The 20,744-nt window shown below is 34.1% G+C and overlaps 1 protein-coding gene across 3 annotated transcripts in view; it reads right to left on the reverse strand.

Annotated features, from left to right (window-relative positions):
* Positions 1-20,744, reverse strand: part of MMUT (methylmalonyl-CoA mutase) — a 35,445-nt gene that overhangs the window by 13,751 nt on the left and 950 nt on the right. For 2 of the 3 annotated variants that reach the window (XM_006931792.3, XM_045057632.1), the window contains exons 2-9: positions 17,638-18,062; positions 15,738-16,105; positions 12,071-12,228; positions 9,921-10,092; positions 8,449-8,697; positions 5,564-5,675; positions 4,391-4,506; positions 810-925 (exon numbers count right to left, since the gene is read on the reverse strand). In XM_006931792.3, the coding sequence (XP_006931854.2) occupies positions 810-925; positions 4,391-4,506; positions 5,564-5,675; positions 8,449-8,697; positions 9,921-10,092; positions 12,071-12,228; positions 15,738-16,105; positions 17,638-18,022 (1,676 nt within the window). In that variant the 5' untranslated portion in view covers positions 18,023-18,062. Of the gene's footprint in view, positions 1-809; positions 926-4,390; positions 4,507-5,563; positions 5,676-8,448; positions 8,698-9,920; positions 10,093-12,070; positions 12,229-15,737; positions 16,106-17,637; positions 18,063-18,873; positions 18,951-20,744 lie in introns of all 3 variants that reach the window. The other variant, XM_045057631.1, reaches the window with a different exon arrangement.

Here is a 20,744-nt window from a genome sequence, read left to right on the forward strand (position 1 = left end):
TCTCCTGCTCAGAGAAGTTTCATGATGCCCTTGGTGAAGAACATATGTGAGTTCACTTATAATTCGTTACCATCTAACTGCTGAGATGACTGACCTCAGTTTTACTCTGGAGATGAGAAATGAGCACACACACCTGAACAGTTCTCACTATCTTACTTTGCCAGTAACTGAATTTGGCAAAAATCGATCACTTCTGCTCTGTTTTGTTCATCTATCTGTAGAAATGTCTAGATCTATTTAGCTAGTTACTAGTAAGATGGACTTTCTCAAAATCTGACAAATGTGTGCTTGGTATTTTTTAAGTATTAATGTTTCATTTTTTAAATTTTATTTAGAAGGATTAAAGCCTCGTAATGTTTACATGTTTAAAAAAACATATGAATGTCGCAAGTGCACAGATATTTAAGAAAAACAAAAATTAACTTCACTTGCACTTCCAATATTTTCTTTTAGGCTCACAAGGTTTATAGAAGCAACCTTTTATTTAAGTACACTTTGAAAATCTCAGCTGGTAAACTTTTAAAAATTGTTTTTAATTTCAGAAAAACAGACAGAGAAAGAGAGAGAGACTGAGAGGGGGGCAGAGGCAAAGACAGAGAGAGAGAGACAGAGAGAGAGAGAGACAGAGAGAGAGAGAGAGAGAGAGAATCTTAAACAGGCTCCACACACGAGGGGCTCAATCCCACCACCCTGAGATCATGACCTGAGCTTAAATCAAGAGTCAGATGCTCAACCAAGTGATCCACCCTGGCACCCCTAAACTGGTCAACTTCTGGTATTTGGAAATCTCCGAACTTAAATATCATCACCTTGCACGAGCTGCATCCACTGCAAGAGCCAAAATATTCCCGTCTCCACTGGCAGCACATGCAGTCAATGCAACAAGACATCGTTCAGCCAAGGTTTCATCCCTGCTGGATTTGACCTTATGGAAAAGGTCAAGAAAAGGGTCAATTTACATGAAAAAAAGAACAAAACAGAGATCAGGAGATTAGACACTGATATATGTCATATGGAAATTGTTCCATAATCTTAACCACAAAAACAAAAGAAAAAAAAAGGAGAGAATAATATGTATCCTAGGTCTGATATTCATTCAATTTGTTCACTTACTCATTCAATAAACATTTAAAACAATACTGAATTCTGCATAGCCCTGATAAATCAGAAATACACAAGGCAATGATAAATAACACTGAAGCCTCTCCAAAGTCGTCAGTACATGCTACTTAGGCTTTACTAATGTAACAAGACATCAAAAACAAGTAGGTCTTTTATATGGAAGGCACACTAAAGAATAATAGTGACAAGGAAGAAAAAATAATAACAGATTACAACATAGAGAATATTTGTTATACATTGTTTTCCCTAGCTAACTAACAATATATTGGTAATAATATATATGTATATTGCTTTTCTTCTTCTCAAAGAGAAAGAAAGAGACAGAGATGATGAGAAATACTGCAGCGGAGACAGAAAGACTATGAAAAGCACAGTCAAAACCTTTCCCCTCAGATCCTAGCTCTACTCTGCTCCGCCAACAATCTGCCTAAACAAAGTTACCTAAAATCCAATTTTTTACAAGTTTGCACCACCTATAAAAGAGTCTAAATAGGATACTACTCAAGACGCTACTAAAATCATATAATATCTATAAGCAGAAATGGATCAAAAATCTTACACTAAAGGCAAGGAAAAACCCAACTCCATTAACATTACCGAATTTCTCTCTTGCCTGAAATAAAGTTTAACACCATTTGTGGTAAATGGAACGCCTCAAGCTGTAAGAGTGCAGAGTTAATAAAAGTGTAAAGTATAAGAGGGGAGAAAAGGGCTTTTCCAAATATAATATATGTTGAGACTTTTGTGATGACTCAAAATAAAATGATATATCCTAAGGAGGACCTTTTAAAAAAGTGATAAAAGTGTGAGAGAGGAGTTATCTTCTGCTGGAGGGTGAAAATGGAAATAATGCCATTAACTGTAATAGAAAAATGGAAAATGATAGTGGTGCATGCAGTCTAACTGAACAAACTCTTATATTCTTTTCTTTTTTTTTTTTTTTAGAGAGAGAGCACACTGGAGTGGGGGAGAAAGGCAGAGGGAGAGAGAGAGGGAGAGAAAGAAAGAGAGAAAGAGAGAGAGAGAGAGAGAGAGAGATTTTCAATCTTAAGAAGTTCCACGCTCAGTGTGGAGCCCGATGCAGGGTTCAATCCCACAATCCTAGGATCATGACCTGAGCTGAAATCAAGAGTCAGATGCTCAACCAACTGAATCACCAATGTGCCCATGATTCTTGAAGAACATCTAAACAGAAGAGAGAAAAAAGTCGTATCTTAAACTATCACAGAGAAAGTAAACACAGAAAAAGCATTAATGATAACTAAAGAATTTCAAGTTTCTTGTGGACCCCTTTCTTGTACCATACACAAAAATAAATTCAAAATGGATAAAAGACTTAAATGTGAGACAGGAAGCCATCAAAATCCTAGAGGGACACAGGCAGCAACCTTTATCATGGCCACAGCAACTTTTATAAGACATGTCTCCGGAGGCAAGGGAAACAAAAGCAAAAATGAACTATTGGGACCTCATCAAGATAAAAAACTTTCTGCACAGTGAAGGAAACAATCAACAAAACTAAAAGGCAACCTACGGAATGGGAGAAGATATTTGCAAATGACATATTGGATAAAGGGCTAGTATCCAAAATCTATAAAGAACTTATTAAACTCAATACCCAAAAAATAAGTAATTGAGTTAGGAAATGAGAAGACATGAACAGACATTTCTCCAAAGAAGACATACAAATGGCTAACAGACACATGAAAACATGCTCAGTATCACTGAACATCAGGGAAATACAAATCAAAAACCACAATGAGATACCACATCACACCTGTCAGAATAACTAAAATTAACAACTTGTGGAACAGCAGATGATGGCGAGGATGCCAAGAAAAGGGAACCCTCTTATGCTATTGGTAGGAATGCAAACCGGTGCAGCCACTCTGGAAAACAGTATGGAAGTTCCTCAAAAAGTTAAAAATAGAACTACCCTATGACCCAGCAATTGCACTACTAGGTATTTATCCAAAGGATACAAAAATGCTGATTCAAAGGGACACATGCACTCCAATGTTTATAGCAGCACTATCAGTAATAGCCAAATTATGGAAAGAGCTCAAATGTCCATCGACTGATGAATGGATAAAGAAGATGTACATATTTACACACACACACACACACACACACACACACACACACACACACACAATGGAATATTATTCAGCCATCAAACAGAATGAAATCTTGCCATTTGCGACAACATGGATGGAACTAGAGTATATGATGCTAAGCAAAATAAATTAGAGAAAGATACCACATGACTTTACTCATATGTGGAATTTAAGAAATAAAACAGATGAACACAGAGGAAGGGAAGGAAAAATAAAGTAAGATAAAAAACAGAGGGGGAGGCACAGCAGAAGAGATTCTTAACTATAGAGAACAAACTGAGGGTTGCTGGAGGGGAGGTGGGTGGGGGATGGGCTAAATGGGTGATGGGCATTAAGGAGGGCACTTGTTAGGATGAGCACTGGGTGTTGTATGTAAATGATGAATCACTAAATTCTACTCCTGAAATGAATACTACACTATATGTTAACTAACTTGAATTTAAATAAAATCTAAGAAAAAAAATTCAATTTCTTGCTTTGGAAATAACAGTAATTATAAAAGCCAGAGATTAAAAGACCACAGTAGCTTCATACAAAATAAATATATATTATAACTATAAGAATGTTTTATCTATTTTAGTATTTCATATATTTTGATTCAGCTCAGTGAGAAATTGGCAATAAAGCTAAGATAATAATCTAGTTTCAATTAAAATAAATATATCTCATTTACAAATGGTACCTTACTAAAGTGCTATTAAAATATATTTGAATTTAAAAAAAGAAAAAAACAGAAAGCAAATGATTCTTTCATAGTGGTATCAGGAACCATGGGCTAATGGAAACAAATCAGTGAGAAGCCCTGGGTTCATATACTCTGAACTTAATTTTTAGTTTTGAGTGAGTTATATAATCATTTAAGCCTTTGTTTTAATCTGTAATTTATGTGAGGTGTTATTACAGTGAGATTTTTGATAATAACATATAAGTTTCACAGAGGCAGCTGTCTTGGTTTAAAATGAATTTGAGTCTTAGCTGTTCAATTATTTATTCTGGGCAAGTTTCTCAATCTCCCTTATCTTTAGTTTCCTTAACTTTAAAATGTTGGGAAATAATACCCACCTCATGTGGTTGTTGTAAGGATTAAACAAGACAATGTAAGGGTTTACACAATGCCCAGAAAGCACTCAAAATATGATAGCTATCATTACCTTCTTGAGCTTTTCAATCTGCTTGTTACGCACTGATGTATTATCAATCGCCAGAACATCCACAGATTCTTCTTTTTCCAATTGGTACTTATTTACTCCAACAATCACTTCAGAACCTATCAATTTCCAGAGGAAAATAATATGTAGATTCTATTCATAAATACTTCCCTAATAGTAATGCTCTGATCATCACATACTTTGCTTATAAGCTTAATATTTTTAAATAGTATTCTTAAATCTTAATGAAACTTCAATATAGATCAGCAAATCACAACAAAATGGGGGTGAGAGGGGAAAGAACTGGTATATATCAGATCTCTTTAAGGGAGGATTTTTATTATTCTCTCAAACTATATACTTTCTCAGAGTTTCTGACAATCCTCTTCTACAACTACAAAATTAAAATAATAGCAGCAAATAAAGACTTATAAGGGAGAGAATTAACATCCAATAATGTTTTCAATATATTCTTGTATTCTCTTACAGCCAATAGCTTTTAACAAAAAGTACTTTTAAAATCTGTAAGTAATAAACCAGAATTATAAAGATATTTCCTTAACATAATGAGAATATATTTTGCCTCAAACTACCAGATTATTACCATTTAAAGACATCCTGCCACCCAACTCTTCTCCTTATTTCCTTTTCAGAACTCATCACAATCTATAATTATTTTTTATGTGTTCACTTGCCCATTTTCTGTCTCTTTGTTACTAAAATGTAAACTCTAAGGGTGAAGAGATCATGTCTTTCCTGTTCACAGTTGTATCCCAGACATAATACAGTGCCCCAAATGGTAAATACTAAAAAAAAAAGTGTTCACTGACTGAATGAATAAATACTCCAATGCAAAGCACAATGACTAATAATACCATCTTCAAAACGCTGGAGATACCCACTTACACACATACATACACACACACACACACACGGGCATACCTCAACACATACTCTGTACATATGCTTGCCCATATGCATACATGCATGCAAAAATACAAACAGGAAGACAGATAGATGATAGATAGATAGATAGATAGATAAAGAAACATCTAAGTTTCATTTTTCTATTATTTTTGTTTTATTAACTATGTATGTTATCTTTAAACAGAAATTAATATTTCTTTTTAAATACAGTACTGGATTTCACATATAAACATTTTCATTTTATCTTACCAGAATCTATTCTTGCTTGCCTTCGGGCAGCACATTCTTCAATTCGAAGTTTAGGTATTCCTTCTGCTACAGCTTTGGCCATTCCACCCATCTCTTCAATTTCATGAATAAGCTATTAAGAAAAATAGATTAATAAAACTGGAAAAGAATATAATGATATTTTTATAAACTATACAAATTTGTTACGTTACATAATTACCAATATTACTAAAATCCTAAACTATTCTAGTGGTAAGTTTAATGTTTCATAAGAAAAGAATTAAGTTAACATCAAGAGCTTTTCTATAGTTAGGAGTGCCTGGCTGGCTCAGTCAGGGGGAGCATGCAACTCTTGATCTTGGGGTGAGTTTGAGCTCCACGTTGGGTGTAGACATAACTTAAATGAATAAAATAAATTTTTTTTTTAAAAAAAAAGGAAAAATGGGGTGCCTGAGTAGCTCAGTTGGTTAAGTGTCTGACCTCGGCTCAGGTCATGATCTCGCAAATCATGAGTTTGAGCCCCACCTCGGGCTCTGGGCTGACAGCTCATAGTCTGGAGCCTGCTTTCACTTCTGTGTCTCCCTCTTTCTCTGCCTCTCCTCTGCTTGTGCTGTCTCTATTTCTCTCTCTCTCAAAAATAAAATAAACATTAATTTTTTTTTTAAAGAGGAAAAAAGTTCCATAGAGTTAACAATATTGTACTGTATATTTGAAAGTTGCTAAGACAGTAGATGTTAAAAGTTCTTATCACACGAAAAAAGCAATTGTATAACTGTGTGGTATGGAAAGTGACTAAACTTACTCTGGTAATCACTTTACAATTCATGCATATATCAAATCATCATGTTTTATATCTTAAATTAATACAATGTTTTATGTCCGTTATATCTCAAAAAAGATAGAAATTATATATTTAAAGTTACTTCAAAAGACAACAGAAAAACTAAGATGTATATTCTGGAAGCACAAAACCTGTCACTCAAGTCTTAGGAGAAAACTAAAGATAACATCAATAGTCTTTATTTTTAGTTACATAAGTTTTCATGGATACATAAATAAATACTCTTTAAGGAAAGTATTTCAAAATGCAACTTCATTTTTTATTTGATCAGCACAATAATAACATAACTCTACTGCTATTGACACCAGCATACATCTAAACCTTCAATCACAGCCTTATTTATACATGAGGTGGTGGGAAAATGAATGGAGGAATGGTATATGACACAGCAGAAAGGAACAAAGTAAAACTTGTTTTTTTTCCAGAAGAATTCAAGAAATTAGAATTTGTGTTGAACCAAAGCTAAGACAGGAAGCTAAAAAGAGGAAGACTACTTGAGAATTTAGAACTATCCCTCTCCCATTCTGTCAGGACAACCAAAGCTTACATCTGCAAAAAACAGACCAAAGTTTATCTCTGTAGAAAAGCAATGGGCTACCAAACACCAAGTACATAGAGAGGCAAGGGTAAGATATTGATATAAAAACCTGTATTCTGAATAATAAGATTAAAGACAAAAGGCACACAGAGAAAAGAGACAATACAGGATAGAGAAGAAAACTTCAAAAAATATAATATCCTCAGAAAAAAAGATTATATTCTGTATTAATGAAACAAGTAACATAACATACAAAACACAGAACAAAATGAGCTTTTGGAAATTAAAAATATGATATATGAATTTTAAAGTGAGTAGAAATTTAAAGTTGACGACTCCCTAAGAAAACAAAACAGAATCTCAAAGATGAGTTATAGAACAGATAAGAACATCAGAGTATCATTCCAGGAGGTCCTTACCCAATAATTAAGAGTTCTAGAAAGAGAATGACAGAAAAAATGGCAGGGACGAAACTATCAAAAAAACAACACAAGACAATTTTCCAGAGTTATGAGAACATGAAAAATAGGCCAGATAAAAAATGCCCACCAAAGGTCTAGTCCAATATAGGAAAAATATACACATCAATGTCTCCCAACTCAAAAACAGAGATCCTAAAACTGTTAGAAAGAAAGGTCCTGAGAGTAGAAATAGCATCAGATTTCTAAACAGAAATATTAGAAGCTAGAATAAAAAGCAGATCAATGTTTACAAACTCTCAAATGAAAATAATTTCAAACACAGACTATCAACCAAATACCAGAGTAGAATAAAGACATTTTCAAACATCCAAAGTTTCATATAATTCATCCCCTATGTACAACTTCTGAGAGGTTCCTATGAGGTATCGTTCAAAATAACAAGGGATAAATCAACAGAGATAGACACAGCATTCAGGATACAGATTCAACATAGCAGAGGTGAAAAAAATTCCCAGGATAATGACAAAGGTTAGTCAAAGGACTGCAATGGTCAGCAGGTCTAGAGAGAAACTAGTCTAAATCAAATGACAGCACTGGAGGACTTCAGAAGGATGTATACTATTGAGATGTAATTATATTGGTAGTATTATGAGACAAAAGAAAGAAGAGGTAAGAATCAGCCAAAATACTAAACTACCATACTACAAAGCAATAGGTAATAACTAAAATTGATGGAATTAGAACTAGTGTATATGTATAATTTTTAAATATGGAGATAAAAACAAACAAAAAAGATGTATTTGATTCAAAGAAGCAGGAAAAAAAGCAAGTAGAAGACAAAGGACTGCTTTTTTATGTTACAGACTTTTAATACTAATACTCTTTTTAACTCTTTGAATAAAATACTTTAATACAAACACAATTATATTTTTAAATTATGTTTCAGTTTTGTATACTAGAAGGTCAAACCTAAAATTCTCTTTTTCTCTCGAACATTTTATAAATCTTGATATAAATCTATGATTTGATTTACATATCAAAATACCTAATAACCTTTATAAATCTGTAAATCTTAAAACCAAAATTTCAAAGAGGAGAAACTGACCTTCAAGGCAGCGTCATAAACATCATTCGTGAGAGATTCCATCATATAGGAACCTCCCCAAGGATCAGCCACTTTGGGAATCCCAGATTCTTCTTGAATAATGATTTGTGTATTCCTGGCAATTCGGGCACTTTTCACAGTTGGCAAACCCAAGGCTTCGTCAAAAGAATTTGTGTGCAAAGACTGAGTCCCTCCAAACACTGCCGCCATTGCTTCTACTGTAGTACGAATGATGTTATTATAAGGGTCCTAAAACATTCAGAGAAAAGCAAAAAGTCAAAACAAGGGGACACCTGATAAAGGATGCTATGATTAAGCAGTGGCTACTGTGTACTTACTTTGCCAATGCCTACATTAGGCTTCAGAATATCCAACAAATTAAGATGAATTAGTAAACAAGCCAGACTTAATAGGCACTCAATAAATGATTTATTAATAAGTGATTAATAAACAGATGAACAATGAACCTAGATAAGAAATCTGGATTCATTCTGTTCCTGATTATGACTGGGGCAAGGCATTGGACCTTTCTGAACTTTAGCTGCCTTAGCTGTAAAAATGAGAAGGTTAAGACAAAAATGATTATTAAAGTTCCTTCCAATCCTGAAATCTCTACTTCTCCATTTATAAGGACCCGAAGCAATATTTAATAGATATATTAGTTTTTATTTACTTTTAGGTGTATAAAAGAAATGTAGCTTTAAAGTTATGAATTATTTTTAATATATCAAAATAATTTTATATGTAAAGAAAATGCATGAAAAAAGATCAGTTTTTTAATAGAATGAAATTAAATTATGCAAATGAAAATAGCATTTAAATGGTATGTTTGCATGCATATTTATTTAAACTAAAATAAATATAACTAAAATAAATAATATAGATGCGCAAATTTTTAATTAGGTGATTTTATGTTAAGAATTTTAACTCTTGGGGTGCCTGGATGGCTCAGTCGGTTGAACATCCAAGTCTTGATTTCGGCTCAGGCAATGATTTCACGGTTTGTGAGATTAAGCCCCACATTGGGTTCTGTGCTGTCAGTGGGGAGCCTGCTTGGGATGCTATCTCTCCCTCTCTGTCTGACCCTTCCTCGTTTGCATGCTCTCTTTCTCTCTTTCTGAATGAATAAATATTTAAAAAATAATTTAAACTCTTAAAATTATTTAAGGTGATATTAAGTTGTGTTTTTTACTTCTTCCTCATCATATTTTTTCTTTACTTTTAAAAAGGTAAAACAGCACTGCATACAAGCTAACGTTTAAATGATTTTATATTATTAACCACTAGAGGGAGCCAACTTCATTTATTATAATACATGCGTAAAAACCATCAATGTGCATTATGCTTTAGAATAATTATAATTTTCAAATATTAACAGATAGCTTCTTAAACCTACTTCCTGACTATGCTATCTTGCTTGTAAGACAATATATGACTTTACTAAAATTCTACACTTTAAATTACACACATACCTGCTCAGTAAGTGACCATCCTGATGTCTGACAATGCGCCCTTAGAAGAAGAGATTTAGAGTTTTTAGGCTGAAACATTTTCTCTATTAAGTGAGCCCAGAGTCTTCTCCCAGCTCTCATTTTTGCTATTTCCATATAAAAGTTCATCCCAATTCCCCAGAAGAAAGACAACCTAAAATAGTAATGTTAAGTCCATTATTTGATTATACTTAACAATCTAAAATGGAAAATAAAATAATTGTACCACACACTAAACAAAACAGCATCCACATTTTAATTTCAAACAACTTAATCTGAATTAAAATCAAAGCATAAGCATATATACATAAGTAACTTTAAACCTAACAGATAAAAGTACAGTTTTAGGCACACAGAAGAAATAGCTGTGGTTATCTGCTTCAGGTAGAAATTATTCACTTCACAGTTGGTCTTCTATAGAAAAGAAGTTCCTCTTGTGTCTTTAAATATAGAATGAATCACTATCCAAAAATAAATACTTCAAGAATACCCAATATGTAAGTCAGGGGTAACCCATGAAGGGAATAAAACCACAAACTTGTGGTTTTGGATAGCAAGAAAGTTTTCCTGTTGTTTTGTTTTGTTTTGTTTTGAAAGAATTATAGTATATTTGGTCTAGGAATGTATTTCTCCAATTGCCCCCAAACCCACTACTCCTTTTTATTTTATATTCTGTCACTGATTTACACATTTAGTTTACTTGCCCATGCCTAAAGGCAGAAAGGCTGTGTTTCTTCAAATAAAACAAGGTGAGCCTTAATTAAGCTAAAAACTAGTAAAATTTTTTGATATGCCCTTGGAAGAAATTGTTAACATTGCAGTCCTCAAATATTTGTCTCAGGATACTTTTTCACTCTTAAAAATACTAAAGATCCCAAAGAATTTTTATTTGGATAATATCTATCAATATTGTATATATTAATTCATTTAGAAACAGTAAACATACATGTTAACAAAAGTAACATTTTTATGAAAAGCAATTACCTTGCTAAAATAAAAAATTGTAATAAAAAAGTCACTATTTTACATTTTTGCAAATCTAATGTGTGGCTTAAGGGAAGACAGTTGGAATAAGTATCTGCTTCTACATTCAATCTATTGCAACATCACATATCATGTAGCTTCTGGAAAACAATGCACACTCTTGAAATAATGAAAGTGGTAAAGGCACATAAAGATTTAATACAATCATGAAAACAATCTGACCTGAAAGATCCCAGGAAGGGTTAGTTACCCTGAGGGGTCCTTAGACCACACTTTGAGAACTGCTGTCATAATATGTATGCAACAACCTCTGATATAGAGTCTATGAACTCGCTGAGGGCAAAAGGCATGTTTTTACAAATTTTATTCCCAGCACGTAAGTTTGTGCTTGGCCCAGAGGAAAACTTAGCAGTTACTCACATGTCCAATTTTTAATCACCAAATTTAAACAATTCTTAAACTTCAATCAAGTATATTTTTTATATAAATTTATTAATAAGCTGTTTTAAAACAGAAATGTTTAATAGCACTGTGAATTCCAAAACACTTAAATTACAGGTGCAACAGAAAAAAATGTAATAGATGACTTCTTTTTAAAATGGAAAAATAGGGGCGCCTGGGTGGCGCAGTCGGTTAAGCGTCCAACTTCAGCCAGGTCACGATCTTGCAGTCCGTGAGTTCAAGCCCCGCGTCGGGCTCTGGGCTGATGGCTTAGAGCCTGGAGCCTGTTTCTGATTCTGTGTCTCCCTCTCTCTCTGCCCCTCCCCCGTTCGTGCTCTGTCTCTCTCTGTCCCAAAAATAAATAAACGAAAAAAAAAATTTTTTTTAATAAAATGGAAAAATAAAGAATAAAAGTCAATATCATTTATATGTTTACAGTTTAATTGTCAAAATACGCCAGTTAATTGTGTTCTGTGAGCAACTGAAAAACAAGATTCCTCTCATTTACCAAGAAGTAAAATTTAATTCTAATTTTTAATTGTAAACAGTATTGGCTTATTCTATTATTACTCCAATAAAACATAAGAGAATCTAGTATGACATTTATATACACAAATTCATTTTATCAATATATTTACTATATACTCATAAATTGGTCCTAAAAATTTTCCTAACACTGAAACAATCTCTGAGGTCAATTTACTCACCTTGGTGCAAATTCATCAATTGTCAGACCAGCTTGGAGTCCAGTTCTACAGTATTCCAACCCATCTGCTATAGTATAGGCCAGTTCCAGAATGGCATCAGCCCCTGCTTCCTGCATATGGTATCCACTAATTGAAATTGAATTAAATTTTGGCATGTGCTACATAAAATAATAAAAAATATAACAGTGAATAAAAAATTTTAAAGGTTCTCTATTAAACTCATTTTCTAAAAGACTATTATTTTCTAAATGATGTTCAACTCAGATACACTAAGTAGTCTTTAACATTAACTGAAAATATTTAATGCTTACTTTGTTATATTTAACTCGCTCCTCAATTTAAGTCGTGATTCAATGAACCACTGTAAAATTTGCACCTGTTTTATTTTTCTGGTGAAAAAGAATTTGCACTAACCATTCTTTAGAGTCAAAGTTTAAACTCTGAAATTAATTAGCTAAAAGTAGGAATGAACCTTTAGTCCGAAAACTGAATAAACATCTTTAATTCCAAACCAAGGACTGTGACCTCTTAAGAGATCCTAAGATCTCATAACTTTGGGCTAATCTTCTAAGGATAAATACATTTAAGTTTTACTAGTTATCAATTTTCTTGTTTGAAGTTCTTTTTGAAGTCACCAAAAATGACTACATACTGAAATAAAACAGGATTAAGATACATGGATTAGAAATCAAAGACTTCAATTGGATTTACTGTGATATTTAATGCTAAGCATATCCCAGACAGGTTCTTTCTTGCCAAATCACTAAAAAGATGGCATTTCTACCATTCCCCTAAAATTTATTAGAGAGGGTACATAGCACAAATATACTGCCAAGCCCCAAAATTATCCTCCTTCCCAAGAATTGGCCAAATAAAATAATAAAAGCTAAATCACAGAAACTGAGTACAGTAGTTAAGAACATGGGCTCTAGAGTCAAAGTACTCAAAGTCTAGTTGATGGCTAGTGTCAGTTAACTAGTCATAAGGCTACAGGCAAGTTTCTCAACCTAGTTATTCCCTGGTTTCTTAAAATATAAAATAGAGGTACTTCCTCATGGAGTTGCTGTAGGATTAAATGAAATGACTCACCTAAACCACTTAGTATTATTCCAGTACGCAGGAAGCATTCAAAAAATGTTACTTGCTGTTGCTAATGTATGCTATGGACTATCTGTAATTTACATTTTTTAATACTTATAATTAACCAAAAGGTCTTGAAAAATGTTCCATCGCAAAAACAGTAAGGGGACTGAATTATATGGAATTGAGAGACAATTTGAGTGCATTTATTGCTTATAAATAAGAAACAACGAAAGAAGCAGGTGCCTCTCTACAAAGAGGATTTTAGTAGCAGAATTTCTTTAAAAATAATAGAAATATTGGAATATTATTCAGCCTTAAAAAGGAGGTTAATTCTGATACATGGTACAACATGGATGAGTCTTGAAGACATTATGCTAAGTGAACTAAGCCAGTCACAAAAAGACAAATACTTTATCATTCCACTTATATGAGGTACCTAGAGTAGTCAAATTCACAGAGATAGGAAGTGGAACGACAGTTTCCAGGAGCTGGAGGGAGAGGAGGATAGGGAGTTATTATTTAACAGGCACAGAGTTTCAGGTTTGCGAGACGAAAAGAGTTTTGGAAATGGATGGTGGTGATGGTTGCACAACAGTGTGAATATACTTAATGCCACTGAACTGTACACTTCAAAAGAGTGAAGATGGTAAATTTTACATTGTATATTTTTCTACAATTAAAATTTTTTAAAAATAGAAAAGTTTACAGTTTACAAAGTACTTCAATGTAACATTATTTGACCAGTATGTGAAACCAGAACTTTTACACTTACGTGAAGGATTATATAAAGCAATTTTGAACTTGCAGATGACATTAGGACCTTCCAAAAGGGGAAATGCCCAAGTACATAATAGCACAAACTAAGCAACCTGCTACCAACTATTCAATTCTCCCCTCTCTTCCCGTAATACCTGAACCGTAAATGCAGAGTGCCCATGTGCAAGAACTGTACTTCCAATCTCCTCTCACTACTGTGTGTGTCCACTGAGATAGTGGAACTTTCATTTGTTCCTTCTGGAAATTCACCTTAAATCAGAGGAGCTGCCCCCCTCCCCATGCCAAACACATCCAGCCCACCTACTTCCTCAACCGTAAGGTAGCACAAGGTAAAAGGAGCCCTAATGACTGTGGAGCAACCCTACAACCAAGCTCTTGATAACCTACTTTCCAACTTCTTTCATATGAAAGAGAATCGACTCCTGTTTAGTTAAAGCTACTGCTATCTTTGTACATGTGTTTGTCATAAAAGTCAGTCAGAGAAAGACAGATATCATATGTTTTCACTCATATGTAGAACTTGAGAAACAACAGACCATAGAGGAAGGGAAAGGGAAACGATAGTTTCAAATAGAGAGGGAGGTGAACCCATAAGAGACTCTTAAATACAGAGAACAAACTGAGGGTTGATGGGGGGAGGAGGGGAGGGGCAAATGTGATGGACACTGAGGATGCCATTTGTTGGGATGAGCACTGGGTGTTATATGTAAGCGATGAATCATGGGAATCTACCCCCGAAACCAAGAGCACACTGTATACACTGTTTGTTAGCTAACTTGACAATAAATTATATTAAATAAATAATAAATACATAAAACACACACACACAAAACCATTCTTCTAACTTTTCTGTAAGGTTTAAAGTATTCAAAATAAGAAGTTTTGGGAAAACTGAAAAAATAAAAATAAAAAATAAATGTAATCCTGCACATATGGTCTTGAAATTGAAAAGGGCGATAAAAATATACAATTCTATACAATATAGTTCACAGGGACAAATGAGATCTATGAAAAGACATAAAATTGCAAAGTGTAAAAGCTGAATATCAAATGAGAAGAGTAGGCAATGCTTGTAAGAGTTCTGAGGTAACAGCAATTACAAGAAATAAAAGAGATTTTTAAAAAAAAGGTTTCATGGTAGAGGAGAGACTGGCCTTTTGCCATGAAATAATACAGTCTAACTTTAAGAAACGGAGAGCACTGTCAGCAAGAAGCAGAGTGTAAATGATGAGGGAAAATACATATTAGTTACTCGGAGGAAAATGAAGTTTTATGTTTCCCAGTGGAGGGATTGTTGCTAAGATAGGAACACTGTAAGAACCTTCCTTTTCCACCACTCTCATTGGGGAAGATAAACCTAATACAGGAGTGAAATATCGGGACCACATTGTGGATGCAGATATAAATGACATCTTCTAATCTAGTTTCTAATAGAAATACAGCTGATATTTTGATCTCCAACTGTCAGACACAAGTGTGCACTTCAAAACTGAATCTGAACTCTGGCAAGAAACAAAGTATAAATTATGAGCCCTCCCTGATTCTAACAATTATCAGAGGATACAAATTTAAAAATAAGTAGAATACAGTAAATGTCTAATGCCAAGATTCCTACAGGTAACAACACACTATGAGTACATTGAAAGCAAAAAAATACAAACTAGCAACACACGTAAACATAAAACCCACACTCTGACTTTATACTATTATTCAGACTCACTTATCAAATTCAAATTAGGTTATGATATTTTATAAAAATTCCTGCATCTAAAGAAGGAAAGAAAAACCCACAAGAAGCGGAAAATACCTTTGCTGTATATTGGAAGATGTCAGCAATAATTTTCATGGATGGTTCTGGAGGAAAAATATAAGTATTTCTGACCATAAACTCCTTTAGTATATCATTTTGGATTGTACCAGTGAGTTTCTCTTTAGGTACACCTTGTTCTTCTCCAGTTACTATAAAAGTCGCAAGAACTGGAATAACTGCTCCATTCATGGTCATGGAAACTGACATTTTTTCTAAAGGAATTCCATCAAAAAGAATTTTGGTATCTTCCACAGTGTCAATAGCAACACCAGCCATTCCAACATCACCACGAACTCGAGGATTATCTGAATCATATCCACGATGTGTCGCCAGATCAAAGGCAACTGATAATCCCTGCTGACCAGCTAAACACACAAAGGAAAAACAATGTAGAATTAAAGAGTCTGGCATCAAAGTAAACTGATTTATGTTAACACTCCTAATGGTGTCGATTCAGCTCATCATAGGATACTTTTATAACAAACATTATTTTTATGCTTATACATGTCAAAACAAATTTAAATAAAGACACTTCATCTCCTAAACTGTTTTCCCATATGGCAAAATGTACAAACTGGGTTCCAGAACAAAAAGAACAAAACATCTCACTATCTTATGTCTATTTGAGGATTTTTTTAACCTTGTTTTTTTTAATAACTTCAACTTTGTATGTCTTAATCCCCTTTATCTATTTTGCCCTTATCTTAACAATTTTAGGTAAAAGAATATTTTTTTTAAGTTTATTTGTTTTTAGAGAGAGAGCACATGTGCACATGAGCAGGGTAAGGGCAGAGAGAGAGAGAATCCCAAACAGACTCTGAGCTGTGACCACAGAGCCAGATTCAGGGCTCAACCTCAACAATCTGAGATCATGACGTGAGCTGAAATCAGAGTTGGATGCTTAACCAACTGAGTCACCCAGGCGCCCCCCAGTAAAAATACTTTTTAAGATTCATGAAAAGATCTGGCTGTTCACAAATAGTTAACATAACTTGGTATTTGTACGCTCACTTATTTTTATTCTTGTGTTTAATATGGTCATAACAAGATGTCTTGGCTATTCAAATATTCTGGAAAACAGAATTATGAACACCATGCAAAAAAATAAAAATAGTTTACACTAAATATGAGATCCTCCATCTGCAATATAAATGTACAGATCCTCAAATTTAGCAAACAATATAATTTTAATATAGATCAGAAAGAAATAGTAGTTAATATGATTTTTAGAGACCTAAGTGCCAGACTGCACTAAATATATTTGTACATTACCATTTGTTTAAACCATTTAAACCATTAAACCATTTAAACCATTTCCTCTTTAATTCCTATCCTAACAACGTTAAGTAAAAACTCAAAGAGGGATGCCTGGGTGGTTCAGTTCATTGGGCATTTGACTGTTGATTTGGGCTCAGGTCACATTCTCATGGTTTGTGAGTTCAAGCCCCGCATTGGGCTCTGCACTAGCAGTGAGCGTGAAGCCTGCTTGGGATTCTCTCTTCCCCTTTCTCTGCCCTCCCTTGCTCACACACATTCTCTATTTCTAAAAAAAATAAAAATAAATTTAAAATAAAAAGAAATAAACTTTAATTTTAAAAAAGCTTCTCAAAGAAAAAGCCAATGTCTCTCATGTCATATGAGTTTAACTAATTCCTTTTTATGTAACATGTATGTAACTGTTATTGGCATTCAAGAATTTAGCACCCTATTCTGGATCACTCATTTTTTTGACCACAGAAGTTGAAAAACATTCATATTTCTCAGAGTATAGTCTTAACTACAAAATTATAAAGTGACTATCATTTTTACAGAGATCAACCAGTCTCCCTTCAAAAGAAGCCAGGAACAGGAAATGTATGGTTGATCATAAATATAATGTTTTGCATAAAAATCTCACCCTTAATATTGTCTTTATAGAACTTATTGCTTTCTTCCACAGTACTAAAACCAGCATACTGGCGGATGGTCCAGGGCCTAAAGGTGTACATGGTGGGATATGGTCCACGTGTGAATGGCTTCACTCCTGGAAGTTCTTCAGGTAAGTCATTGGTATCCCTGCTAGAATATAAGGGTTTTATGGAGATCCCTTCTGGAGTATGCCATATCAGGTCTTCCGGGTTTTTGCCTTTCAACTGCTTTTTGGCCAGGGCAGCCCATTCTGGATGAAGGGGTTGTTGCTGGTGCAGAAGTCTCCGCCATATAAGCCTGGATCCTGATGACTCTTTGAGCTGCTTCAGGTGATGAGGTGAAAGCAAAAGAAGCCAAGTCTTAGCCCTCAACATGATGGAGCATGGAAAACACCTAAAAGGAACACGAACTGGCCTAGAAAAAGAAGTACAGTATATATGTGTTTACAAAAGCCAAATGGGAACTATTGGTGAGAAGGGAAAAAAAGGCATTTTAGTATGATTTCATCTCTTCTTTCCTGCTTCCTATACCTGATAATTCGTAACGTTGGATCTTCTTCTCCACAATTACTATCATTGTTCTAGTCTTCTAACTCAATACTTTGTTAGCTGGTTTTACTGGCCAGTCTTAGGGTCTCTACTCCATTCTACACACTGACACCAATGCAAATATGGTCATGTCACACTTCACTTAGGATTTTTCAAAGGTTCTGCATTATTTAGAGGATAACATACAGCCTCTTGATTTCTTCATTGAAAACATTTTTCACATCTACTTTATGACACTCATTGTGTTGGGTGCTGGAGATAATAATGGAGAACAAGAGAAATAGGCATTCAAGGTCTCTATGACCTGATCACTGCTTACTTCTCAAACTCATCACTGTTCCAGAAATACTGGATAACCTATAGCTCCCTGCATGTATCAAAGTTCCATGATTTGCTCTTGCTCTTCCATCTACCTAGAATGTTCTTCTCTGGCTAATCTGGCTAAGGCATCATCTCCAATACGCAGGGCTTTCTACATGCCAAGCACTGCTACAAGGGCTTTACACAGAGTAGCAATTTTCATCCTCACAACACCACCAAGATAGGTACTAATGTTATTCCCATTTTACAGATGAGAAAACTGAGACACAGAAGAGCCAGCATTTAAACCTAGGCAGCACTAGGTTTCAAAGTCCTAGCATTTAAATAATATATTCAAAGGTTTTCCCTGAACTCACATGCTGGGCTAAATGACCTCTTCAGTATTCCATACCACAGCACTGTTTCTCTCTTTAGACATCTGTCATCTCCCACACTACAACATATTAAAATACTGTTTTTAACTTTTATATAAAATATATTAAGGTGTATAAAATTATACACATATAGACATATTTCTCTGCTAATTTATTAACTGACCCAACATCAGAGCTGTATATTCCTAATAACTAGCACAGTCTTACACTAAGTGACTAAGTCTGATTTCACCATTTTACACATAGAAATTAAGATCCAGAGAAATAAATGAGTAAAGAAATTGGATCAAAATTCCACTGTTCATCTGAATTACGTAAATACTTGCTAGAGTCATACAGCTTCAACATATAGAGCCTAGTATTTTAAAAGGTTTGGGGATGCAAATTTTATTAATATATTCATCATGCTCTATAATGTATAAAGCAACAAGTAAAGTGAACTTAAAACTCTATTTTCTATACCATCTCTTACCTATCAATTTAATGAAACTTAAAGAAAAATAAGAATACTCAACATTTGTTAGAAGGTTGTGAAACAAAAGAGAAACCACTGGTGGGAATATAAACTGCTTTAATTACTTTGGAAAGCAAATTGGCAATATGCACAAAAAGTGTCAGGACTGATTATGCCATTCAACTGAGGAACAACACTCCTAGGAAAGTTACCATATAAAAATGCATGTTTCCTATAGTTTTATTTGTAATAAAGAAAATTTAGAAACATCTTCAATGTCTAACAATGTACGAATAAGTGAATAATAGTATATACAAGTGATAGAATTTTACATAGCTATTAAAATAAATTTAGAAAATGGACAAAACCAATTTTTAATGTCAGAAGTCAGAAGAGTGGTTACTTATGGCAGCTAGTACAGAAAGCGAACAAAAGAGGTGCTTTGGGGCGATGGTCTTGATCTGAATGCTGATTATATGGATGTATTCGATTTGTGGAAATTCATCAAATTGTACAATTATATGCACTTATATATACGTAATATACTATTATACATAAGTCAAATTTAAAATATGTTATGCAGTTTCTTTAAAAAGGAGACAGGCTCAAAAAGTATTAAGTGAGGGGTGCCTGGGTGGCTCAGTTGGTTAAGCGTCTGACTTGGCTCAGGTCATGATCTCACAGTTCATGAGTTCGAGCCCTGCATGGGGTTCTGTGCTGACAGCTCAGAGTCTGGATGGAGCCTGCTTTGGATTCTGTGTCTCCCTCTCTCTCTGCTCCTCCCCCACTCACATTCTGTCTCTCAAAAATAAATAAATGTCAAAAAAAATCTTTAAAAAAAAGTATTAAGTGAAAGAATCAGGAAAGTACACAGAACAAAATGTAAAAAGAAATACAACAAAACAATTCCCTTTATTCTTTTAAAGCTACTATGATTTTTACTCTATTATATCCATGGGGTCCTTGTCATCCATCTTCTTGCAAGCATAATGCAAGCATAAACTACATGTACTAGCTTAAAAATAGGTGAGAGAAATAATTTATAACTGAAACATTACAGCAATGACATAAAAGGTAATTTGAAAACTGCCTGATATGAGATTGTAGACAGAATATATCACACTCATTTGCATAAAATACTGGTTCCCCAAACCTGGACAAATGATAGGAAAGAGCCCTCTATTTAGTGACTTCCAGAAAATCACATGGCAAATTCCAGAAAATCAAAGGCTGGAAACAGCCATCACAACTACTACTGATGGCAACAGGACTTCTGACCTTTTCTCGCCATAAAGAGGCTTCAAGGATCCAAAGAAAAAACATGTAAAACAAATATAAGTTACTGATGATTACAATATGTTAAAGAGTAATAATGAAGCCCATCCCTACAGACCCTCCC

Source organism: Felis catus, chromosome B2 (genome assembly GCF_018350175.1).
Source record: "Felis catus isolate Fca126 chromosome B2, F.catus_Fca126_mat1.0, whole genome shotgun sequence".
Lineage (NCBI taxonomy): Eukaryota > Metazoa > Chordata > Mammalia > Carnivora > Felidae > Felis > Felis catus.